We start from the raw sequence: 25,129 nt of genomic DNA, 5'->3' as shown, positions 1-25,129 counted from the left end.
CCGGTTACTGGGTCATGCATGGTCCCCCTCTCCTACTGACGGGGGTCCCCCTGAAGGCCTCGTTCCTCTTCAGGTCCTCAATGACCACAACCTGGCCTACAACAGGAGGCCCTCAAAAGCTGCCGGTGGGACAACAACACGAGTGGGGCTTGGGCAGGCTGAGGGGACACCCTGTCTCTCCCTTCTCCCCGCCCGAGGGACTCGGTGACGGCCGGCCCTGCCAGGGCACTGAAGGGAGATGGCCCCAGCACGTCGAGTCCCACAGGCCGGACGGGGGACTGAGGTCTCTTTCCTTCTGAGTTTTCCAGCACAGCTGCCTGCAAGGCCACTCGCCTCAATGCTCCAAGGACAGGCTCTCCAGTGGTAACACGTCAAATGTCCAGGACAGATGGTGGAGAAGCCCCAGGGGCAGTGGGGCCTCCCGACCGCCTGCGGTCTCACGCCCTCCTTCCCCAGCCGCCCAGTCCCCAGTCTCACCAGAGCCTCGGGGCCTCTGAGGGCCTCGTTTCTGACTGCGTACTAGACCCAACAAGGGCTGTTCGGAACGTGTCGGTGGAGTGAGGAGGCCTCGTTCACACACATCTTCCTTTTCAGGTTTTCCAAGTAACTTGCGTGCTCTTCCCCACAATACGGCCACTCGAGATGACACCGCTTCCTTCTGGATGAGCCCCCCCCCACCTCTAACTCTGAGTTACTCGACCCCCTGGGGGTAACAGTGGCGCCACCAGCAGGAAAACGTGGGGCTTGGTGGTTAGGGGTGGAGGGGAGATTGACATTTTGCTGCACAGCCTTCTCTGCGGTCAGAATCGTTAAGCAGGCACATGACCACCTTCACAAAACCGTTTCCATGCAAAGGAAAACTGAACCAAAATCTAGACATCAGGCCTCTGCAGAGCCCCTCCGGGTGGGAGCAGGGCAGCCCCCCATGGCGGGCGCCGAGCCCACACGCCGGCTGCGGCTCCACAGGCCCGCGCGTGCCACCCACGGCGTCCGGAGTCAGGCGTGCAGACCTGAGCACCGGCGGGCTGTCCCGGGAGAGCAGGAAACAGGCACCGTGACCGCCACGGCCACGTCCGAGGGACAGGTGGCAAGAGGTGCAAATTAAATGGTGCGGCTGTGAGAAGCACCAGCCCGGCCGGGAGACGCAGTCCCCAGCAGGGCCGCCACCGGCGGAGACGGGGGATGGCTGGGGACACCCAACACCTGCACTCTGGGAGCCCCGGGAGTTCTTTCTGGTGGGCTGGGCTGAAGAAAGCCCTCGAAGGGTACAGCTGCCAGCCCACCTGCCTGCCACTCTGACAGCCACAGACCACTGCCTGACCAGCCTCCCCGCCGGGCGCACAGCGCCTGAGCTTCTGTCCGGAGCGTGTCCTCCGACCGGGGCTACCACACTGAAAAGTATAAAAACAGTTTGCACGGGACATAATCACACTAAAAATCACCCCTACGTGTCTGGAATTCAAGTTTAACGGGGTGTCACGTGTTTTCTGTCGGCCCTCCTGGTGCCGTACGCGCCTCTGTCAGCTTCACCACGGATCGCCGCCCCACGGACGCAGGACCAGGAGTTGGCTGAGCCACGAGTGACCGAGCTGGGAGAGGCTCCACCCACAGGGGCAGTGCCGTGCAGGTGCGGGAGGGGCTGGGCACGGAGGACGAGGTGGGCCCCTTGCGGGAGGACACCCCCGTGACAGGCGGACCCTTGCAGGAACTCCGGAGGTTGAAGGTGGAGAGGCGGCTGAAAAGCGGCCCGAGACTACAGAAGTCAGGGGGGTGGGGGGCCAGAACCCAGTGTGGAGGGATCCCCGGGACAGGGAGCCCACACACGGGGAGCCCAGCACAGAAAGGCCGTCCGGGGAAGCTAGGAAGACGCGGCACACGGGGGCCTGCTCGTCACGAGAGTCACGAGATCCCGTCCTCGCCGTCCCAGCCTGACAGGTACAGAAGGACGTCAGGGCTCGAGGCCGCGGAGCTGATAACCTCCAGGGCCAGGACGAGAGCCGGTGCCCAGACGGGACTTCGTCACACAGCTCACAGCTTGGGATGCGTTTAGGACTCGAATCACAAGCGCTGGGATGAGAAAGGAAGGCCCAGCCGGGCCTAGGGGAAGGGAAAGGAGGGAAGCAGGGAGGGTGGAGGAGGGGGCAAGGCTAGGACACGCTGTGCCAGCACGTGCGTCTGACCCGCACCCCGACTCTGGGGTTGCACTCGGCAGGGGCCACAGAGCCTCCCAGCTGCCCCCAACTCCCAGGCCCACGGAGTCCCAGCGACGGCTCGAGCCATCCCCATAGTGAGCCGCTGGGGCCCAGGAGGGCTGCACCGGCCACGGAGCAGAGCCGGGCCACCTGTGAGCAGGGGCAGGGCCAACGTGCCGGCCGTGCATCACCCAGCCCGCTGCTGTCAGCTCCTCGTTGTTCTGATTTCCCGAGGACCCCGTGCTGCCGTGATCGACGGTCTTCCTGACAGTCCACCTTCCTCTGCGGAAAACCGCCTCCCGGCCCTGGTGGGATGCTCGGCCCCACACACGGGGTGCGAGACTGACTCCCGCTGCGGTAACACCAGCTGCCACTCGCCCGCCCGCCACGGGGTCCCAAGGCAAGCAAGTCGCCAGCTACACGGGAGATGTAAAGAATCATAACTTACCAACCCCAGGCCGCATCTTTTCCCCTTTATTCTCCATCTCGGGCTTACGCTTCCGGTTTTTTATTTTAAAGACCCTCCTCTGGCCCGTCTCCCCTGAAATTGTACAAGCGTACTGGGAAGGTTTTTCTCCTTTCATAGTACTTGCAGCTTTTTGTAAGACTGTCTTTGCGTGATCTTATGTCTGGTAAGTCACAGGACCACAGAATGACAAGAACGACACGGACAGGCACAGCAGCAGGGCTCTCCCTCGGGCCCGGGCATCCCCTCCGGATCCAGGGTCATCTTCTGAAAACACAGCCTGGTCTGAGACCCACCCTGACTCTGGGGCCTGCACGTCTCACTCCACCCTGCCCTTTGAGTGGCTGCTCCCCCCCACCCCCAGCCCCCCTCCGGCTGAGGGAGGAGGACACCAGCCTTGGCCTGGGAAGTCCCACTCTCTCCAGGTACAGAGCACGGGTGTGGTCACCGCCCCAGCCCAGCTGTCCAACTGCTGCTGGCACAGTGCCTGCACCTGGGCTGCCCTGGCTGCATGCCACCCACCACCACCTCGCGCCTGTGCAGCGTGTTTTTGTCCCGGAGCCCCGGGTACCTGCCCGGGGACCTCCAACAAAGCAGGCCGCATGGGACAGAGGAGCTAACCCTCCTGGGCACAGATTTCAGCCAGGCCTCCGCGTGCTACACCCATGGCCACACCTCCTACCGAACTGTCCCCAGGCCGAATCCCCTGCCGGGTCCCTCCCGACCACACCTGTCCAATCCCACTCCAGTCTCAGTGGTGAGCAAGTGAAATGCCTCAGCCCAACAGGCGGCGGGCCTCCAAGGTCTGGCCTTTACTCCAACACACAAAAGCGAAGCTTGTGCCCCTTTCAAGGAACCGTGTCGTGAAATGACAGGAACGCAGTAAGGGCCGCACAGGTTACCCAACATTGGGTCTGAGAACCGAATCCAGATGAAACCCTCTCCCCAAACCTCCCGTGTAAGTAAATGGATCAATCAAATAATGCACAGCTGTTACAGGCTGAGTTGGGTCCCACAAAATTCACATGGTGCAGCCCTAACCCCGGTGTCTGAGAACGTGATGTATTTGGAGACACGGCCCTGAAGTTAAGTGAGGTCATCTGGGTGGGCTCTAATCCAGCGGAAGAGAAGACAAAGACACAGACACACAGGGGACGACCACGTGAGGACACAGGGAGCAGGAGGCCGGTCTGTCCCCGTGACCCAAGGAGACTAAGATACGGCCAGACGCCTTCAGACAGGAATGATCTAGAGGTCGGTCTGGCCTCGCCACCCGTGGCCGCTAACCGCTCCCTCTCTGCCACAGGGAGAAGGTGAGAAGGAGGGCGGAGAGCAGACCACCAGCCTGTGGAAGAACAAAGCAGATCGCATATCTGGGGTGGCGGCAGAAATGTGGCACAGCATTTTTTACAGTCTTACTGGAAAAATGAATTCAAACTGAGCTTTGTCTAAGCACCCCCTCGCGGTTTGGAACCCGGAGGAAGGACATAAACGAAGCGTGCTGATAAATGACGGGGCATTAAGCTGCGAGGAGGTGTCCAGCGGGCTGCTCTGGGGATCGAGTCTTATTTAACATCTTCATTAGCGATCTGGAAGGAGCAGTAAACAGCACATTAATTAAATTTCCAGATGATGCTAAATTTGGAGGTGCTACAGAAAGTCAATGAGGGCAGAGATACGATGCAGATGGGACCCAAAGAGGTTAGTCAGGAGTGTAAGACACAGTTCAGCACAGGATCTCAAAAAAAAAGAAGATAATTAAAACACGCCCTGTATTCTGGAATCCTGCCTCATTTCTAGAAGATGACTGCGTGAGAACAATGAAGGCATCCCGTGCTGTCCAGACCCTCAGCATTCAAGCCCTCACTGTCCAGGACCAGACATCTAAGGGACTCAGCCATGCTCAGAGGACCCTGACAGTCCGAATGTCCTGACCTGCTGTTCAAAACTCATAAGCTAAAACAGATTCTGGTAACAGAGTCAGTCACCTGAATCCCCAAGCGTGCGTCCAAAGTCAGACTGCACCGATAAACCTGTCCGAGTGCTTGGCAGCCCCAATCTGGAAGGACAGGACGTCCTGCTTACAGTCAGGGACCCTGTGCCGACAGGGATAATGCCAAAGAAGTGAGGACGCTGGGACCTACCCCAGCTACAAGACATCTGGGGCTATAAAATAGAACTATATTTCTGCAGAGACAAAGGGACCTGTGCTTAAGATCTTCGATCTCACTGGCCTCTAAGCTCTAATATTTGTACGTCGTTACAAACATCACTCAAAAGTGGTGACCACGATATCTCTATCCTTCATGACAAAACCAAGAAGTAAACACTTTTATAACAGGGCATGTTTACACAACTCTTCCCCCAGAAACAACAACCTTAAAGCCTAATAACCTGTAAGGCAGGTACTCTGGAACCAAGCTGCACACATCCAAATCCTGGTTCCACTACTAACAGGTGCTGCTAGCCTGGCAAATCACATTAACAAATTCCTCGCTGGAAACATGCGAACAACAGAAGAATAAACTGGATACTCTGCTGTCCGCATGTTCACTGCAGCTTGACTTCCAACAGCCCAGACGTGGAAACGATCTGTGTCCACGGAAGGATGAACGATGGATGAACGAATAGAGACGGTGACGTGAGTGTGAGTGTGTGTGTGTGTGTGTGTGTGTACCACAATGTGTATACGTACATTTATGTATATGTGTGTGTACCACAATGTGTTTATGTATATCTACGTATATGTGTGTGTTTATACCACAATGTGTACATGTACACCTACGTATGTGTGTATACCACAATATGTATACGTACATCTACGTATACGTGTTGTACAATGTGTATATGTGTATCTACGTATGTGTGTATACCACAATATGTATATGTATATCTACATATGTGTATATGCCATAATGTGAATATGTACATCTACGTTATATGTGTGTATGTGTGTACTTCAATGTGTATATGTACATCTACATGTATGTGTGTATACCACAATGTGTATATGTACATTTATGTATATGTGTGTGTACCACATGTGTTTATATATATATCTTCGTATACGTGTGTTTATACCACAATGTGTACATGTACACCTACGTATGTGTGTATACCACAATATGTATACATACATATATATGTGTGTGTACCACAATGTGTATATGTGTGTGTACATATGTGTGTATACCACAATATGTATATGTATATCTACATGTGTGTATATGCCATAATGTGAATATGTACATCTACGTATATGTGTGTGTATACCACAATGTGCATATGTACACCTACGTATGTGTGTGTATACCACAATGTGCATACGTACATCTATATATGTGTGTGTGTACACCACAATGTGTATATGTACATCTATGTATATATGTGTATATACAATATGTATATGTACATCTACGTATATGTATGTATACAATACGCATACGTATATGTGTATGTATATATGTATCTACATACGTGTGTGTATGTATATAGACCTCTATGTATGTGTGCATATACCAATGTGTACATGCACATCTATGTATATTTGTGCGTACACCACAATGTGTATATGTACATCTACGTATGTGTGTGTATACCGCAATGTGTATATCTACGTGTGTGTGTGTGTATGTGTGTATACACATATAGTAAAGCCTTGGTTTGCGAGCATAATTCATTCTGGAAACATGTTTGTAATCCAAAGCACTTGTATATCAAAGTGAATTTCCCAATAAAAAATAGTGGAAACTCAGATGATTCGTTCCACAACCCTAAAATATTCATATAATTTTTATTACAATAGCGTAAGATTCCTCAAAATAATACAAAATACAAAGAAAAACAACCTGCACTTACCTGGAAAACCTGTGTGGCTGGTGTGAGGGAGACAAGAGAAGGGAGGGTTACTGTGAAGGGCGACTTTCACCATCACTAACAGAATCACTGCTCTCTATTGGCTCCATGGAATCTTTTTCTGTGCAACTTTAACAAGGAACCTATCCAATGACACTTGCCTTTGTCTCCTTCTGAGGATTTTGCAGAAAAGTGGCATTGCATTGACCATCACCCCCAATCCCGCAGAGGGAGACAGAGACAGACAGACAGACAGACAGAGAGAGAGAGAGAGAGAGGGAGAGAGAACCATTGGCTCAGTTGTGATCATGTGACATTCCACGTCACGTACCACTCGTATTGCAAGACACCTTTCGTTTATCGAGTTAAAATGTATTAGAAATGTTTGCTCGTCTTGCAGAACGCTCACAGAACAAGTTACTCGCGATCCAAAGTGTCACTGAACATGTACACACACACCACATACAAGGAAATATGATTCCGCCATGTGTGACAACGCGGATGGACCCTGAGAGCGTTATACAGCAAGTGAAAGGAGGCAGACGGAGAAGAGCAAACACCGTACGATCTCACTTATCGTGGAATCTTAAAAATAAAGAAACTAGCTCATGGGTAGGAGAACAGACTGGCTGCTGCAGGCAGGGAGGGGTGGGGCGCGGAGTCCGGTGAAGGCGGTCAAAAGGACCAACTCCAGTAATGAGTAAGTCAGTCCCGGGGGGTGGGCGCACAGTGAGGGACTAGTTGACTCTAGTGCGCACTCCCCAGCTGCTAAGAGAGTAGATCTTGGACGACCTCATCACAAGACACAAAACAAAGCGCGTGTGTCACTGTGCGTAGTGACGGTGCCGAGCAGACTTACTGTGGGGACCGTGGGGATCCCTGCACAATACGTGCACCCAAGCGCACTTTCATACAGTGTTACACGTCCATCATATCCAAAAAGAAAAGCCGGGAAAACATTTTAAAGTAAACTTAAAAACTAGATAATCTACATGATGCACTCAGCCCCGGCCTGGTACCTAAACACTAAATGCTCAACGTCCTCGTCACCATCGTCCTCACCGTCCTGTGCCCACATGTTTACACGGGGACGGTGAGGGTAAAAGGCAAGTAATGACCCCGCGGCCCACGTACCCCACCGGCAAGGGGGGCCGGCCTGGCGCAAGTGTCTGGGCGGGGCCTCCCGCTCCGCCCACGCTCTACGCGCTCCACGCGCACTCTCCGCACGTTCTCTGTACACACAGCACTCTGCACACACACACTCTGCACACACACAGCACACTCTCCACACACTCTGCACACACACACACGGCGCTCACAGCTCACACTCTCCACAAGCTACATGCACAGCACGTACTGTCCACAGTTAGCACACACACTCCAGGCACACAGCATGAACACTCCTCCCACACTCCACATACTCTCAACACATTCAGCACACGCACACCATATACCCTCAACACACACCGGGCACGCACAGCTCGCAGCACACATACCACACACATAGCACGCTCCACCTGCACAGCACGCACACAGCCGATACCCCCAGTACACGCGGCGCACAGAGAACGCACGCGCGCGCACACATCCGGCGCACGCACTCAACTGCGAGCCCATCTGGGCTTCCGCCTCCAGCATGAAATCAGCAGCTGACACCTCGGTTAGCGCACAGCTATTCCAGCAAAGAGAGGTCCAGCGACTCTATTCTCGTCAGTCACAGAAGAACGGGAGCCCACAGAATGTTCAAGTGCTAAAATGGAACACAGAACGTCTTCATTTCAAAACACGCTTTACTTGGTACGGCGTGAAGACGAAAGACGGCTGCTCGTCCGTAGGACACCTGCGCGGACGCGGGACGAAGCCGGCCGGTCCCCAGCCCCGAGGGGCTCCCCAGGGGCGGTCTCTTGTGACCATCCCCAACTTCTTTCCTTTCTGCTTCTCCGCACCGGGACCACGAGAACACCTCTCACCTGTCCTCACCGCGCACTTGGGAAGAAGTGCTCCACCCCGTCCGCGCACAAGACAGAGTAAGCTCTCGCCGGAGACCGACAGCCCGCGTGCAGCCCGTGTGCCGCGGAATGACAGGATCTGGGGTGCAGGGCGCCTCCCCGGCTCCTCTCCTCAGCTGGCGCACCGCCTGACGGCGATCTCGGTGATTCCGCCCCGGCCTCTCGTGTGCCCCGCTCCTCCAGGGTCTCAGCCGTCATCTCAAAATTATGGTCTCCCACGGAGAGGCCTTGAAAGAATTCTTCTCCAAGGAAAACCTACTTCCTCCCTGAGTTTATTTTCATAAAATAGCCATTTAAACTCAAAAATGCAATTTTCTAATTCGACGCAGAGATAACTGGTAAACGGCAGCTTTCGACAGAAGCCATGGCATCCTGGTCCACGGCTTCCAGAAAGCCCTCGTTTGGAGGCTCAGGAGAGCCCCAGGAATCGACCAGTGCAGCGTCCTCGTTCCAGACAACGGGGAAGGTGACACACCTGGAACCAGGCAGGCTGAGGACACCGCCCACCAGGCTCCCCCGCGAGGAAGAGAAGGAACAGAAGCCAGTCTCAGTTTACTTCTCGGGGTGAAAATCTCAACCAAGCCCCACAGACATATGGGCCCTGTCTCGTAGAGTCCTCATCCGCGCCCAAAGGACACCGGTTCCTCTTAAAAACAAAGTGTCCTCACAGGCAATTATCCAGAGTGCCCAAACCGCGAGGGGTGTCCCAACACCCGACCCCAGAGTGGCCCACATCAGGGTGAGGCCCGGCCCACTCCTCATTCCCCTCCTGCTCTCCGCGGTGCCACGGCCTCAGGGCCTGCACAGAGCTCCGACTGTGCACACGTGGAAAGGATCCTGACCCGGTTTCGGAAGCACGCTAACCGAACAGGCCACGTCAGCACTGCCTCCGCGTCTGCCCCGTGGGCCACGGCTCTAGAGCCTGGTACCCGGACTCTCGTCTTTCCGTCCTCAACTTTCAGCGCTACGTCTCAAGCGCAACAGAAATTCCATCAATCAGTCATTCACGACAATTTTAAAATCTGGAGTGAGAACACATGTCCACGACCGGAAACCCCTCCTAAATTGATTTGTGACCTCGGGACAAACTAGGAGCATCCAAGCCCTTCTGTGCATCGAACTCCAACTTAACAGACGGGCTGTGTGCAACCGTGGGAGGTGCCACCCTGAGCCAGAATCCAGGGCCCAAAACAAGTGACACCCAGGAAGTGATCCGTGCCACAGCCTGTTACCGTAGGGGCTGCTGACGATGCAGGGACAGCGTGGCTGCAATGCTTTTCATTAGTTTAAACGCAGGCGCTCACAGTCCCCATACCCAATCTGTAAGTAGCGGACGTCACCAACATCCAGGAACAATGAATCCTACATAACCTCTGACTCTGGGAATTCAGACACTAGCAGAGAAGCTAAATCACACCACGGCTCCTTTCTACTAAAACTCCCTAGCCACCGAAGACCCGGGATAATCTCTCAGAATGATACACTCTCATCCCGTCGCTGCAAGGATTCCACACGGGCATGCCGGGAAGCCTGGAATGGAAATTGTGGGGCCGGAGAAACACCCCCCTTCCCCCACCCGGGTCAGTGGGGCCCAGGGTCCGATCCCCGAGCAGTCTCTGATGCACCACCATCGGTGATGCAGGAAGCATGTAGCCTCGAGGGGGAGAAAGGACCCCAGCAGCCCCTGCGTCTCAGGAAGCCCATCGCAGAGCCAACACCCACGGGGCGCCTGGGCTCTTCCTGGGCCGTGTCACCTGAAGGGCCGTGCCCAACACCGTCCTCACGCCGAATTCAAGCCTTCGTGCCTCGGCGCACTGGCCCTCTGAACGTGACACTGAGCCAAGTCTCCCCGTGCTCAGGCTTCCCGAAATAGAAGGGGACCGGCCTTTGCCAGAAACACTTTTCTCCCTGTGAAGAGTGCACTGACATTCGCCCTTAGAGGCAGGACAGGTGTGGCGGGAAGGTCTGCGATCTTCAGGGGCAAGTCCCAGGCACAGGGCACGGCGCCCACCCCCGGTCCACCAGGGTTGGTCAGGTGACCTCTGTAAGTCTGTTTTCTCATCTGGGACATGGGGACAGGGACAGAAGGCGCCTCTCGTCTTGCGGGGGGTTAGAAACGATCCAGGAGAGAGCTCAGCGTGGTGCTCGGCACAGAGAACGTGCCAGGCATTAGCACACAGCAGGGATCAGTCTGCACACTCTCCCCGGATCCCGAGTCAAGGCCTGAACATGAAAGAAAACTAGACGAACAGCACCAGGGCCAGAGCAAGACAGAACGACGTTAACAAGTTCCATAATGACACCATCGCAGACGATGCAATTCTCAGGGCAGTCCAGGGACGTCCTGTGAGTGCCAACAGCTCCGTGGAGTCGAGGAAGGAGCAACCCTCCCCATTCTAAGGATGAGGAAACAGAGGCTCAGAGACCGTAAACAGCCCTGCTGACGTGCTGACGGGGGCACCACACGCACATGAGCTCATGAGTCACTGCTCTTGGAACCATTTCCAGCTTCTCCGCCTCCCGAAGGTGCAGCCAAGCCAAAGTGGAGACAGCATCTGTTTCCAAGGGTTTACACTGACTCTTCGAGGAGGCTTCAGAGATTCTTCCAGAGGACACTGTCCTCAGCCGGACTGCCCCAGCCTCACAGCCATCCGCACCCTGTCGTGCTGGCCCCGCTGAGCCGTGAGCCCGGATGGAGGGTGGGGTGGTGGGAGGAGGGAGCTTTCATGAGGAGCCGTTTCCAAGGGTAAGCGGGAGCTCAGGATGTGTGGGAGGGAGGGAGAACACAGGCAGGTGAAGCATGGGAAGGCAGAGGCTCGGGGGGGACACTCGGGGGGACATGCCGAGATGCCCCCTCTAAAGGGCACTTACACCTGGGTCCCCACTGCCCACTGACACAGGTCCCCCAGCACCTGGGGTCTGGCCCTGCTCCCTGCTGCATCCGGGGCCTTGAGGGCTGAGAGAGTCCCTCTGGGAGCCTGGGGTCAGGGGTCAGGGGTCAGGGATCAGGGAACTGAGCTCAGTACCGGCCCGGGTAAGAACACCCGACCACCTGGGGCACCTCAGTGAGATGCTGGCAGGGAGCCCGATTCTGCCACGTGCTTTTCGAGCAAGGTCTTCGTATCTGTGACGGTATCTAGAACACCGTCTGCAAAGTGCAGGGAAGCTTGTAAATCGGCTGAGGACGCAGCCAACTGGGACCCGGGGTTGGGGGGGGGAGGAGGAGGGGGGAGAACCAGAGTGACAGGAGGACGCTGGTGCCCCCTGCTGCCCAAGGAGGGGCCCTGGCGCGCGCACACACACACACACACACACACCCCAGTGTAAGGGGACACACAAAAAGTACACACACTCACTGAGAAAACAAGGAAAGGAATGCAGCAAAGTCACAGTGTCTTTTTTTTTTTTAGTTCTTTGTGTTTCTTTATTCTTGAGAGAGAGAGAGACAGACAGAGCCTGAGTGGCAGAGGATCAGGGAGAGAGGACTCCAAAGCAGACTCCAGGCTCCGAGCTGTCAGCACAGAGCCCAGCTCGGGGCTCGGACCCACACACCGTGAGATCGTGACCTGAGCCGAAGTCGGCTGAGCCCCCCAGGTGCCCCTGAAGTCACAGTGTCTTAAACGAGCTGCGTGCTCAGCTTCTAGGCAGCGCGGGCGCTCCTTCTCAAGGAACCTTCGAGCACGTGGGTAAGAGCGGGACTCTGAGACAGGAGTCAGGACGCGCACGGGGCTCGTGCTCTCACGGAAGCATGTTGTCAAGTGCAGCCAGGAGGGGAAAGAGGTCAACGGAGTACCCGCAGTGCCAAAGGCAGAGCGCCACGAGGAAGACACATCCTGAGTGTTGTCCCCGTGTGACCAGGATGCTCCAGGCCACGGCAATACCGCCCCTCCAGGGTGAGCATCAGGGGGAGGACTGAAGGCGGTCCTCGTCTGCAGTGTGGCCCGCTGTCCCCCGAGGGGGCCCCACACCTACCGTCCGGGCTCTGCACTACAACCTCCCTCCTCCCACGTGCCCTGGCTGTGCACACGTGGAAAGCTGTCCCCCATGCTGACACATCCTCCCTGTGAAACTATCAGCAACGGAAGCTGGCGTTTTGTTCCCAGAAAAACAGAGAAAGACCCAGAAGAGCTCACTGTCATGCAAGTCTGCCCCCACCACCCACACTCCGAGGACACAGCTCCCTAACTGTCCCGGGTGAGGGCCACCATCACATCGGCGGCAACCACAGCTCCCTAGCGACAGTCCGTGACAGTCCACGCCCCTCGCTTGCTCCTACACGACACGGACGGAAGCCAGCACGGGTGGGTGTGACGTCTGGAAGCAGAGAAGCGGGAGTATTTACATCACGTTAGCCTACAGCCAGTCCACGGTCATTTGCTTGGACACCGTGAAGAGAATGTAACTCTGGAGGCTTCTGCCTGCAGTTGGTGGCTACTCGGGCTGTATGAGCAGAGCTGCTGTCTGGCACCGCTCCTGGGAAGCACAAGACAAGGTACGCAGAGAAGGTCCTCGTCTGCATGTTTTAAAATGAGCTGCGAGTCAATCCAATTCCGCACTTTCACTGACAAGGCCATTGTGATGTCCCAATGTGTGTGTGTGTGTGTGTGTGTGTGTGTGTGTGTGTGCACGCACACAGGAGTTCTACCACAGTGCAGACTTCCACCAATTCGAGAGGCAGTTCGCACGCCGCACCACGTGCGTGTAATTTAGACACAGTTGTGCACGACAAACACGATGCCCAGATGCTGCAGGAGAGGACACTGTGCCACGTGGGTTCCGTTTCCTGACGCCGCACACGAGCCCACTTTTGCCTGGTCCCTTCCTCCTCCACCCAGTAAGATCCACGGGGAAGAGTTGCAGGATACAAGTGAAGGGGACGCAGACAACAGCTTTAAACCGGGACTATTCTCTGCTAGAAACAGGTCCCCCCGGCCCTGGGACCCGCCACCTCTGCCCGTCAGCCCTCCCTCCCGCTCTCCGCCCTCAGCGGCCCCTCCACTGGCGGGAAGACTCAGGGCCTGGGGACATGGCTCGGAGGCCCGCGGTCTCTCGATTGAAAGACGCTCCCGCTGCCCAGAATGTTGCGGAGACTGATGGGAACAGAAAGAGGAACCAAGCAGGGCACGGACATGCGCGCGAGGGGCAGCAAAGGGCAGGTGAGTCTCTGCGATGTGGACACCCACAAGCCGGAAGACGACCACGACCGGGACACGTGGTGACACCTGCACAGAGCCCCCGACCAGCCCAGACGCTAACGGGGGACAGCACGATACGAGACCGGCATCGCTGGAGGTCAAAGGGCACGGTGCAGTTGCAGCCTTTAACCCAAGTCTGGGTCACCCTGGGCCTGAGCCACGCGTGACGCGCTGCGGTGCGGAAGCCTCACGGCCGGTGGGGAGCTCAGAGCGGAGCCCGGTCCACGCGTGTCCACGTGCAAGCACGCGCACGTGCACTCGCTCTGCAGCCTGCGCCGGGCACGAAGCCCGCAGGGCAAGCGTACACCCTGACTGAGCTGTTCCGGAGGCGTCTGACAGGAGCCGTCTGGGCCTCATGCCAGGAGCGGGACGTGCGCGGACGAGCGGTGCGGATCAGGTGGGAGCCACGAAGGGCTTCGGAGCTCGAGGGGCTGGGGCCGCGCGGGGAGGAGGGGAGGGAGAGCCGGAGAGCGTTCGCGGCATTTCTCGATGGCAATGAGCTCGCCCCGCGGGACCGAAACCTCGGAGACCTGCCTGTGGCGGGAGAGAGCTGAGCTCCCAGGACTGGGCCACGAACGCCACGAGAGACGGGTCTTTCTTCCCAGAGAGGCTGACGGATGAGGCAAGCACGGCACAGAAGGGCTGGCCGCCAGCACGGAGCCGCGGCAGAGCCGGCCGGGCTTCCGGAGGCCCCGACCGCAAAGCGCTCCGCCCCCGCCCGCGGACAGCCGGGGCGAGGCCACCACCAACCTGGGGCTTAACCCGACAGCTGCTCACAGCCCGGCTGACGGCCAGCTCCCGTCTACACCCGGGACCTGGGACCCAGTTCTGCCAGGAAGAGGACCCGACACCCGGGGCGCAGGCCTGAGGCCCCGACAGAGAACCAGCGAGGCCGAGCCGCCTCGCGACCATGGGGACGGTGCAGGGGACGACGTGCCGTGTCCGTGGCACCTTCCTATGCAGCGCACAGAACCACAGGGACCCGGGGACGTAAGTGCAGGCTGCCAGAATCCTGGGGAGGAGGACAGACTGCCCTGCACAGCCTGCTGGAGGACACAGGCACACACGAGACGCTGCCAGCGGAGGCCCAGACGGGGAACGTTCTGGAAAGAGGACGGAGGGGCCTCGTCACGAGGCAGCAGAAACCCAGTGCCGCCGCGGCAGACACGGAAGCGGCATGGCGGGCTGTACGTGCCGGAGCCCCGGGAGCGCACGGCAGCCCGGTCTGTGTCTTGCTGCCGACTCTGGAAGGGGAGAGAAGGAACCGAGGGAGGGCGGCCACAGTAGCACAAAGGAAGCCCGATCGGTGGCCGTGAGAACTCGGCCCCTCCAGGAGGAGCGGTGGCTAACCTCACGAGTCTCGCCGTCAGGAAAGCGCGGTAAAGGGCTCGGGGGGGCCGCCCCATGCTCGCCACGTCCAGAGGAGAACAGGCCAGAGCAAGGGGACAGGAGGGGTCCGTTCGGGAGGCTGGAGGGCGCAAGGACAGGGTGCGGGCTCCTGCCACCCCTGCGGGTCCCTGGCAGAGAAGGGACCGTCTCAGGGCGGCCTGTGCACACGGCTTGGTCTGACGGACTGCGGAACCCAGCTCACCTGCCAGCTTGCACCAGACGCAGGGATGGGCTGGCGCTGGTCCCCAGCCCACGTGCCCGTGGCTCCACCAAGCCGGGAGGACAGCCGGGGCGCAGGCCCAAGAGCCTGCGGGGCAGAGACGGACGGGGCGCCGGGCCGAACCCACCCCGGACCCTCCAGTGGCGTCTGCCTTTAGGAACAGCAGTGGCCAGCGGCTGCTGTGAGTTCCCACACTCCCGTGTGGACAAAACGTCAACAGCTGTTACCCCACACCTGTCCCAGTGCCCTGTGACGGGCAGATGACGTCACAGCTCCACGGGCCACAGATGGAGGGGAGCGTGGCTCAGGCGCTGACCCGACAGCAGATTACACCCAGAAGCCACACGCACGCCCAGAGCTGACCCCGGGCAGGGGCCGTCGTGGCCGAGGGTCTGAGGTGACAACCGTGCTCTGCCCAGGAGAGGATCGTGGCCCCTGGGGCGGCAGGCACTGCTCACGTACGCCAGGGGTGCATGACGGCCACCACATTGGGACACGTTTTTGCAGCCTGCTCCCCACGAGCACAGGCAAGATCAACGCCCTGCTTCAAAGGGACAGTGTAAGGTGCAGGTGCCAGGACAGCACTCCCGCGACCCTGCTGTGTCTGACGGCGGGGGCAACGGGGCTCGGGAGGTAAAATTAAGGTCAGCTGAGCTTAAGTTAATCAGAAGGGGAACCGGTCCCCTTTTGAAAGTTGGTTTGAAAGTCGCTTTTCTTGAAGAGGACCACCTCTGTTTTCACTTGCAGAAACTTCTAGCGATCTCCAACCAAGGCAGGATGCTCCGTAAGGGCGGTGGAGGCAGAGGCACAATACCGGGTGACGGGGACAACGGACCTGCAGCCATGTGCAGGGACAGCGGGCCTTACATGGAACAGCACCGGGCCGTCACAGGGAACGCACTCTGACCGTGAACACCAAGTGCGCTGGGGCGTGGGGGCACAGACGTAAGTACATCCCAAATGCACTCCGGGAGGACTCTGGCTCTGACAGCCGGCTGACACGATGACTTTGGCCTGAGATACGGGAACAAGAAGGGGGCCCCAGCCCAACACTGAGGACGGGGGAGGAGGCAAGGTCGGAGTGGGCTCTGGGCGGCTGCTCTCGGCGGAATGAGGCAAGTCGAAGCTAAGAGTAAGAGATAAAGAACGCAAGGGGCTCAGGGGGAAAAGACCTTTCAGAAAGCAACTTTTTTGCCGCGAAGAAAAGAAGTGTTAAACACAGGTGCAAGTGAAGTCACACAGAAAGACCCCTACGGAGAACCCGTGGGAACAGACAATCTAAGCAGAGGTTTCTGGAAGCAGGGCGTCCCGGGAGCCTGGCTGGTGACGGAAGAAGTCAGCCCCACACACTAACATCCGCGGCTGGGGCAGGAAGGAAGAAGGAGACAGAGTGTGGGGCGCGAGACCGTGGGGCGCTCACAGGTACCCAGCACGCTGCGTGAGCGAGGGAAGCGGTCTAGAGCATACACAGCATGGAGCACCCCTTATTCTGGCTTACGGAGAAACACGGAACGTGAGCTTCTTCCCCAAAGCCGGAATCTGAACACCACTTACTGACAGTGACAGAACGGACGATGGAGACGACGCGTGGCCGGCTGGGCGTCACAGACGTCTGGATGGACACAGACGTCGAAGGTCCCAGAGACGGGAGCGGCAAACAGCAGACCGGGCGGAAGCTGGTCGAGGAGCACGGACACCCAACACGCGTGTGTGCTGTGCGTGGGGAAGGCGTCACTGAAGACGACCGTCCTGCCCTCTCCTCACCCTTTAACGGGCGTCACACGCAGGCAACGAGGCACAAACCAGCTGCCCTTTGTGAGCAGCACAGTTAACTAACTTAGGAGCACACCGTCCTCTGCCCCTCGAGGACCCCCCGCACGTCCCTGCCCAGCCCCGAGGGGTCACAGTGCCGGGACGAGCCGGGATTCTGGGTCCTATTAACCGCGGCAAGCATCCACCTGCAGAAACACAACTTCTCTGTGAGCGCAGCACCCTGACCGATCATCACATCTCGTAAACCGTGCACTGATCCCCGAGCGACGTGAGGCCCAGCTCGCGGATGCGTGGAGCTCCCTGAGAATACTCACGTTTATTGTAGCAGGTGGCCAGCACGCCTTTGTCCGCAGGACTGGCGCTAATGTGCCAGATCTCACCCACTTGATGGAGGAGGACGTTCTTATTGATAATGTTATTTTCGTCATCAAAATCGATGATGTGGATCTGCAAGTACAATAAAGGAGCACATGAGCACCTCCCCTGCCCCTTAACTGAACACAGCAGTCCCAGCTAATCGAATGCATCTTTACCCCTGCAATTCACGGCTGTTCTTACCACACTGGGAGCACACACTTCTGGGAGTCCACCTGACTGTGCTTGCTCGAAAGACAAGTCTGAAACGCCTGCAGAGGATCTTTAAGATTGCAAGCTACGTACCACTGCCCCATCATTTCCAGTCCTAAAGAAACAAGACACCTAAAGCTCTGTCCCCAAGTGACTCAGTTGGCCAGCATCAGGCCCAGAGCTGTCAGGGGTTCCGCAAATGAGCCTCGAACCCTGCACGCGGCTTAGTGGAGGGGACGGGGCACAGGGAGCCACTGCCTGGGCAGAGCTGAGACGCCCACACCGTGCTCAGGACCGAGGGGGCAGCCACAGGGGTGGGAAGGGGTGAGATGGCGTGACACGTTCGCGCACCTTACACGTCCCACAAAGGAGTCCAACAGCTGTAACAATCACACGATATGTACACGAGAGTATTACATTTTAGCCACGAAAAGTTAAATCCGCTACCTCCGTGCTTTTCTGGATAAATTTTAGAGGAATAAAAGGATTTCCACATTCACACTTTTATCAGTACCCGTGTCAGTGAGAAAAATAAAACATTTGTTTGAAAAATAAATTTACATGAAGAAGATATTCATGGGTCTTCGTGAAGATTTGCGTCCAGGAGCGCTCACTGTGGCATTATCACGATGAAAAATTGTGAGTCACCTGATGTCTGGCGAAAGGGAACTGTTCACATAAATTGTAGTATCTGACTGTAACATAATACCGTGGAGCCATTCAGCACGCTATAAAGGACTATTTAGTGCCACGGAAAAGGGTCCATAACATATAGTTAAGGGGAAAGAACGAACCAAGAACTGTGTGCATGCTACATGCAGCTTTCGTTTAAAGAGCAAGCCCACCCAAACCAGAAAAGAACCAGGAGGTGAGCAGCGACCCCTGGGTGGGGGATAATGGCAGGTGTTCCTTTCCTTCTTTGCGGTTTGTTTGTGTGTTTAACTCCGTTTGTGTGTGATTAATATGTGTTACTTTGCAATCAGAACAAACATTAAACGCTGTTTTAAGAAATGTTTCCATGACATCCAAAAGCCTCCACATTCTGTACTTGTTCCAGAGAGCCTCGCTCTGTCCTTCGTGGCTTCCAGTCGCCCTGAGGGACAGCTCCAGACTCAGAATTCAAATTCCACCACCGACACCACAAGCCAGTGGGACCCCGTGCCTCAGTTTCTCACATGCACACAGAGGACAGAGGATCGTGGGAAACCAAAGCCATGCCCAGCTTGGCACAGTGAAGCCAGTGGCGGCTCGACCTGCCCCCCTCTTCTGGGGGGAAGAGGTTAAAAATCAGTCCTGCTGTTTTTATTTTTAAAACTACTTTCCGTAAGTTTCTCCTGCACTCAGCACAGTGCAGTTTTCATGGTGGGCTCAAAATTTACAGATTATATGTGTGTTAGATGTGGGGCCACTATGATATGTCACTTTTTTTTTTAATTTTTTTTTAATTTTTTTTTTTTAATTTTTTTTTTTAATGTTTATTCATTTTTGAGACAGAGAGAGACAGAGCATGGATGGGGAAGAATCTGAAGCAGGCTCCAGGCTCTGCACTGTCAGCACAGAGCCCGACGCGGGGCTCGAACTCACGGACTGTGAGATCATGACCTGAGCCAAAGTCGGACGCTTAACCGACTGAGCCACCCAGGCGCCCCTAATGTTTATTTTTGAGAGAGAGGGAGACAGACAGAGCATAAGCAGGGGAGGGGCAGAGAGAGAGGGAGACACAGAATCTTAAGCAGGCTCCAGGCTCTGAGCTGTCAGCACAGAGTCGAATGCGGGGCTCAAATCCACAAACTGCGAGATCAGGACCTGAGCCAAGGTCAGACGCTTAACTGACTGAGCCACCCGGGCGCCCCTGTATCTGATGACTTAAAAATTTTGAGGTAAGAATTCCGTGATGCCAACCGAGTGGTGACGACCCATACCGGCAAGGGTGTGGTAAAATCAATACATGTCGTACATCTGAAGAATTCTTTCAAAAGATGTATTACAAAATGTTAATAGGAACTATACAAATGATTAAATTGAAATAATTTGATTTCTTGAACTCTATCTCAAAGAATAAATGAACAAAAATTACGGAGCATCATGTAGCTTTAACATGATAAATGGGGTGCCTGGGGGGCCCAGTCCGTTGAGCATCCGACTTCGGCTCCGGTCATGATCTCACAGCTCACGAGTTCGAGCCCCGCATCGGGCTCGGTGCTCACAGCTCGGAGCCTGGAGCCTGCTTCGGATTCTGTGTCTCCCTCTCTCTCCGCCCCCCTCCCCCACCTCGAGTTCTGTCTCTTTCTCTCTCAAAAATAAACATTTAAAAAAAATTTTTTTTTAGTCATGATAAAGAGCAATTATAAATACCAAAAATGTTATGAAAGCATTAAATGTTACAAGCAGAAGAGAAAATGGCATGCAATTATATAAAAGTCACACGTGAACACAGAGGAAAATGCAATATACAAAATCAGGAATGATTCTTGTGTTGTTAGGGTGAACGGGAATTCTTTTTCTCCATTAACACTGAAACATGAACGAACACATGCACCTGCACTGTTTCCTGTTCTCTCATCAATCCCTCTGCCGTCCACTAAAGCGCCAGGAGCCCCTTGCAGTGACACCACCAGAGCTCTGGCTTCAGAATTCCCGTTTGCTGGCTCAGCTGACCCCTCCCCCGCAAGAAAGCCCACGCATCCGCCCCACGCCGGCTCCCGGCGCCCTGAGTGCTGGCCTTCTCCCCTTCTGCCCAGCACTTGTGGCCGCCCGGCTCTCCTGCCCAGGCCACCTCACCCGCTGCTACAGGTCCTTCTCATCTGGGGAAGGGTCTTCCCTCCCGACAGCTCTCCGGTGTGGACACGAGGCACATGCTGTCCACGGGCCCCAGCGCTTGAGCAAAGTTGGCTCCAGGCTCCTCTCTGCACTTCCGGGCACACGGATGCAGCAGGGAGGAGGCACGAGCCCGTCTCTCCCGCTCTGACACGCCGTAATACTACAGCCCTTAACCTTCATCTTCAAGCTCGATGGTCCTAAGACCCTTCCACGTATCCTCCTTTATGGTGGGTTCACAGGCAGGCCCAAAGGATACATCTTCACGGAAGGTTTTAATCTGGGTATGTTCAGAAAGGACACTTGAGACATCACCCCCGTAAACAAGTGAAGTAGTAATGGCTAATACGTACAATGCACCTGGCACTGTGCTCTTTCTACAGGATCCTTAAAAGAGCCGTACGTGATTATTAGCCACCATCTACAGGCGAAGGAACCCAGGTCTTGAAGTAGTGTGTCACATCCAGTTAGAAACAGGATTCCAGACCATGGCTCTGAACCCCCATTCTATCCAGGGTGCTTGGAGCGCCGTGCCCTCCCCAGGGCTCTGCACCGCAGCAGGTGAGCAAGGACGAGCCCCTGACGTCAGAGAAGGAGACTGACTATACCGTAAACGGTTTATTCTCAGGGCACCACCCTCTAGCCAGCTTTCACTACTGGACTTAGAAAGAAACATTCTGTCGAATAGACATACGCAGTTACGGGCCAGTTACGAAAAATTACGGTGAAGAAAACACTATAATTAGTGAGTGCAAAAGATTATTGAAGCACAAAAGAAAGACCGATTAATAATTGGATACGAAGGTCAGGCAGACACGTGGCTGTCTGGGGAGTAAAATGCTACTTTAAAATCTTCATGAGTGTTCAAAATGTTGTAATGGCTAATAATGAAGATCACACTCATATATTTTGAATTACCATTGTTAAATTTTTTAAAGTTGGATTTACTAGTAGGGCTAAGGGCACAGATGACTCTCTACAAAAAGTTAGGCATGAGAGTTATAAAATTTATTACAAAGCCCATAAAGATGATGCTAATCCTCCATCACTTTCCTAGAAGATCACAGTGTCCGTCTGAGCATGTGACTCCAAGCCAGGGCACTGTCTCTCCATTTCACCTCTCTGATTGAACTGAAGGTAAACAAACTCTTACAAATTTTAAAAAAAAAGAAGAAGAAGAATTAAAAATACGGATAAAATCAGAACTAGAAAATGGAAAGCTCCCCTTAGGGAAAGTTGCGGATCCAACGGCTTCCCCGGGGCACGTCTCCCTGCCCCTGGCCGCAGCCCTCCCCAGGGGTGAGCTGAACCACCGTGATAAAAGACTCAGCTCGCCCGCCCACGGGGGACTTCACGCCACGGCCTCACCGGGACGGGTCCCGGCCACGCTGTCGTCAACAGGCTGCTTGGAACGCCGCAGGGGCCAGGACCTGGATTCGGGTCTCACACCACCAGTTTTCCTCGCTCTGGGCTCGAGAAGCCCTGCAAACTCCGCTTCCTCTGCCGCAGTCCGTCTGTCTTCAGGGTGAAATACTGAATGCAAAGGGGTCCGACCAGGAGGCCCGTGTTCCAGTTGTGACTCGGCCACTTCTGGCCGTTTTACTCTGGGCAAGCCACCGACTTGTTCTGGGTTCTTGCTGCAGCGTAAGTGTATTTAGGAAGCTGGATTGCTAAGAATTCTTTGTTCGAACTGAAACATTTGTGGATCCCTTAGCTAAGACTTTAAATGATTAAGTGGAAGTTGTTATCACACATGTTCCTGTGCCCATAGGGCTGCCAGTTACCTGTCTGTGCTGACTCCCCTTCCTGAAGCAAAGAAGCCCCAGCACGTGAAGATCCTCTGTCCGTGAAGCCCAAAGTATGCCTGGCAGCCCAGGAGGGGGAAAAAAAAGACCCCACTTCCACACCTCTTGGTGCCCAGGGAGGGCGTTTCTCGTACAACCCGTGTCTTAGTCCATTCGGGCCGCTAGAACACAGAGCACAGACTGGGTGGCTTACAAACGAGGAATGTACTTTTCACGGCTCTAAGGGCTGAAAGCCTGAGACCAGGGCACCAGCAAGGTCAGGTCCGCTGAGACCCTCTTCCTAGATCATTGAGGCCATCCTCTTGCCGTGTCTTCACGTGGCGGGCAGGGTAAGGAAGCGCTGTGGGCCAATCCCGTTCATGATGACTCCACTGTGATAACCTGAGCACCTTCCAGAGGCCCCACCTCCTCACGCCTGGACCGTGCAGGTTAGGGTACAACCTACAAACCTGGGGGGAGACACACACTCAGCCCACAGCAACTGGACAAGGGGGACGTCCTTCGCAGCATCTGCTGCAGGGGTGGGGAAACAGCTAGAACCTAACAGCTCACAGGAATACTACCAGCTAACTGTCTCTTTATTAGCACACTTTTACATATAAATTCAAAACTAAAAAGCCATCAAGTAGGGGCACCTGGGTGGCTCAGTCGGTTGAGCGTCCGACTTCAGCTCAGGTCATGCTCTCACAGTTCGTGAGTTCAAGCCCCGCGTCGGGCTCTGTGCTGATGGCTCGGAGCCTGGAGCCTGCTTCAGATTCTGTGCCTCCCTCTCTCTCTGCCCCTCCCTCGTTTGCACTCGGTCTCTCTCTGTCTCTCTCAAAAATAAATAAACATTAAAAAAAATTTTTTTTTAATAAAAAATAAAAATACATAAAGTAGAACTCTATCTTTTAAAAAGAAATTCCGGGGGCGCCTGGGTGGCTCAGTCAGTTGAGTGTCTGACTCTTGGTTTTAATGTAGGTCACGATCTCACAGTTTGTGGGATCGAGCCCCATGTTGGGCTATGTGCTCACAGTGCAGAACCTGCTTGGGATTCTCTCTCTCTCTCTCTCTCTCTCTCTCTCTCTCTCTCTGCCCCGCCTCCGCTCATGTGCGCTCGCTTGCCCTCTCTCTCTCTCATTTATTATAAATGAATAAACCTTGAAAATAAATAAATAAATAAATAAATAAATAAATAAATAAAACAGAAAATCTGAGGTGTAATCAGTACTGGGAAGAGGGGGTGGGGAGAGGAGGGTGGAAGAAGAGGGGAGGGGGAGGTATTCAGGTTTCAGTTAGTCTGGGGTGGGGCTGAGAGTCAGAATTTCTAACCAATGCCCAGGCCATTCTGAGGGTAGCCAAAGACAGAGCCTGCAGCCAGATGGGGCTCACAAACAAAGCTATCCTTAATCAAAATACAAATACAGAACAATGGGGTTTACAAATTAAAAACGAAAGTTAAAACGGAAAATGTCTATCCAGGGAAAGCAGCCACTGAGTGGTCCACCGCCACCTCCCCCCCCCCACCCCCGCCCTCCCCTTCAGGGATCAGCGTTTCCACTGACCATGCTGAGAGAGGACAGGTCTGGGTCCTCTGTCACCCTGGCGCTCGTCCCCCAGCCACGTAAGAAATGGGAAGCCAGCAACATGCAAAGAAAGTCTTTGGGCAAAGCACAGCACAAAACAAACCCCTTGGGTCTGAAACCCCTTGTTGGGAGTCTGCCTAGACTTCCCCACTGGACAGCACAGGGCACACGGCCTCCGAGAGAAGGAACACCCCCCTGCCCCCTGAAGGAGAGCCCCAGACCTGCCCATCCTGCTCCCAGCACCCAGCCCCGTGCAAAGCTAAGGGCAGAAAGCAAAGCAGCTCACCTGACAAAGAAGGCCAGCAACTGTGACAGCTCCCAAGGTTTTCAGAAAATGGCACAGCTGAATTAAGTAGGACTGACTCGAGACTGGCACTTTCTAGGGAACTAATGACCCCCCCCCCCCCCAGGAGCTGATGGCCCGAGGGGAAGCCAGGGGCCATTAACCCTCACCAGCCAGTAAGCAGGAGTGGGGAGCAGCGCCACAGGCCAGGGGCCCCCAGCCCGGGCGTGGGCGGAGCGGCCTGACCTGAGGACACTCACAGCCCCGGCCTGCGGCCTGAGCTGCGGTGTGGGTGTCTGCAGGGAGGGTACAGGGAGCCCCGAGGGCGCGCACCCCTACTGGCCCCAGGGGACAGCGGAGGCGCTGGCAGAAGCGCGGGGGAGGGAGGACCAACCGCAGCTGTGCCTCGGCCACAGTCCGGCTCCGCCTCCGGGAAAGACCACACAACTGCCCAGGGCCAGGCCAGGTCTGTTCAGGCACGGGGTCAACGACACCTGTCCCCTGCGGCGGCAGGTGTGGGAGTCGCCCTGACCCGGCCTGCCCGGCTCCCCCACGTCCCCACGCTGGAAGCGTGTACCCTTCAGACGCTGGGTCCACGGGGAGCTCCTGGGGGAGGGGAAAGAACCCACCTGAGCGCCCCCCGTGCCAGCGCTTGGCCGGTGCCACGCAACACCCCACAGAAGGCTGCCGCGAACTGCACTGATCGTGCGGTTCAATGAGGAGCCACCAGGTGGGGAATCCCCATCCTCACTCTCCGGGAAGCACCCGGAGCTCGGGCCACCCTCCATCAGGAAATAAGACTGGGGACGGGCTGCCGGAGGCTGGGGTGTATAGGGGCAACTGCTCATCCCTTCCGACGCGCTGGAAAACCGTGCCCGCCGGGGACGTGGGGGACGCCGGAGCCACCGAGCTCCCAGATGGCTGTGCGCGTCCCGGGATCCACCCCCACCCCCCCCAAGCTGGCCGCGGCCCCAGGGAATACATCCCACGTGG

At 55.9% G+C, this 25,129-nt stretch overlaps 1 protein-coding gene across 3 annotated transcripts in view; it reads right to left on the bottom strand.

The window, feature by feature from the left end:
* EIPR1 (EARP complex and GARP complex interacting protein 1) overlaps positions 1–25,129 on the bottom strand; it is a 118,926-nt gene that overhangs the window by 76,797 nt on the left and 17,000 nt on the right. For 2 of the 3 annotated variants that reach the window (XM_019453201.2, XM_019453216.2), the window contains one exon: positions 17,414–17,546. The exons of the other annotated variant lie outside the window; for it this stretch is intronic. In XM_019453201.2, coding sequence (XP_019308746.2) covers positions 17,414–17,546 — 133 coding nt within the window. The remainder of the gene's footprint in view (positions 1–17,413; positions 17,547–25,129) is intronic. 3 annotated transcript variants of the gene reach the window in all.

The sequence above is a fragment of the Panthera pardus genome, unplaced genomic scaffold (genome assembly GCF_024362965.1).
Source record: "Panthera pardus isolate Hobbes unplaced genomic scaffold, ASM2436296v1 HiC_scaffold_26, whole genome shotgun sequence".
Lineage (NCBI taxonomy): Eukaryota > Metazoa > Chordata > Mammalia > Carnivora > Felidae > Panthera > Panthera pardus.
The sequence above is the reverse complement of the archived record's forward strand: the minus strand, read 5'-3'. Positions and strand labels throughout refer to the sequence as shown.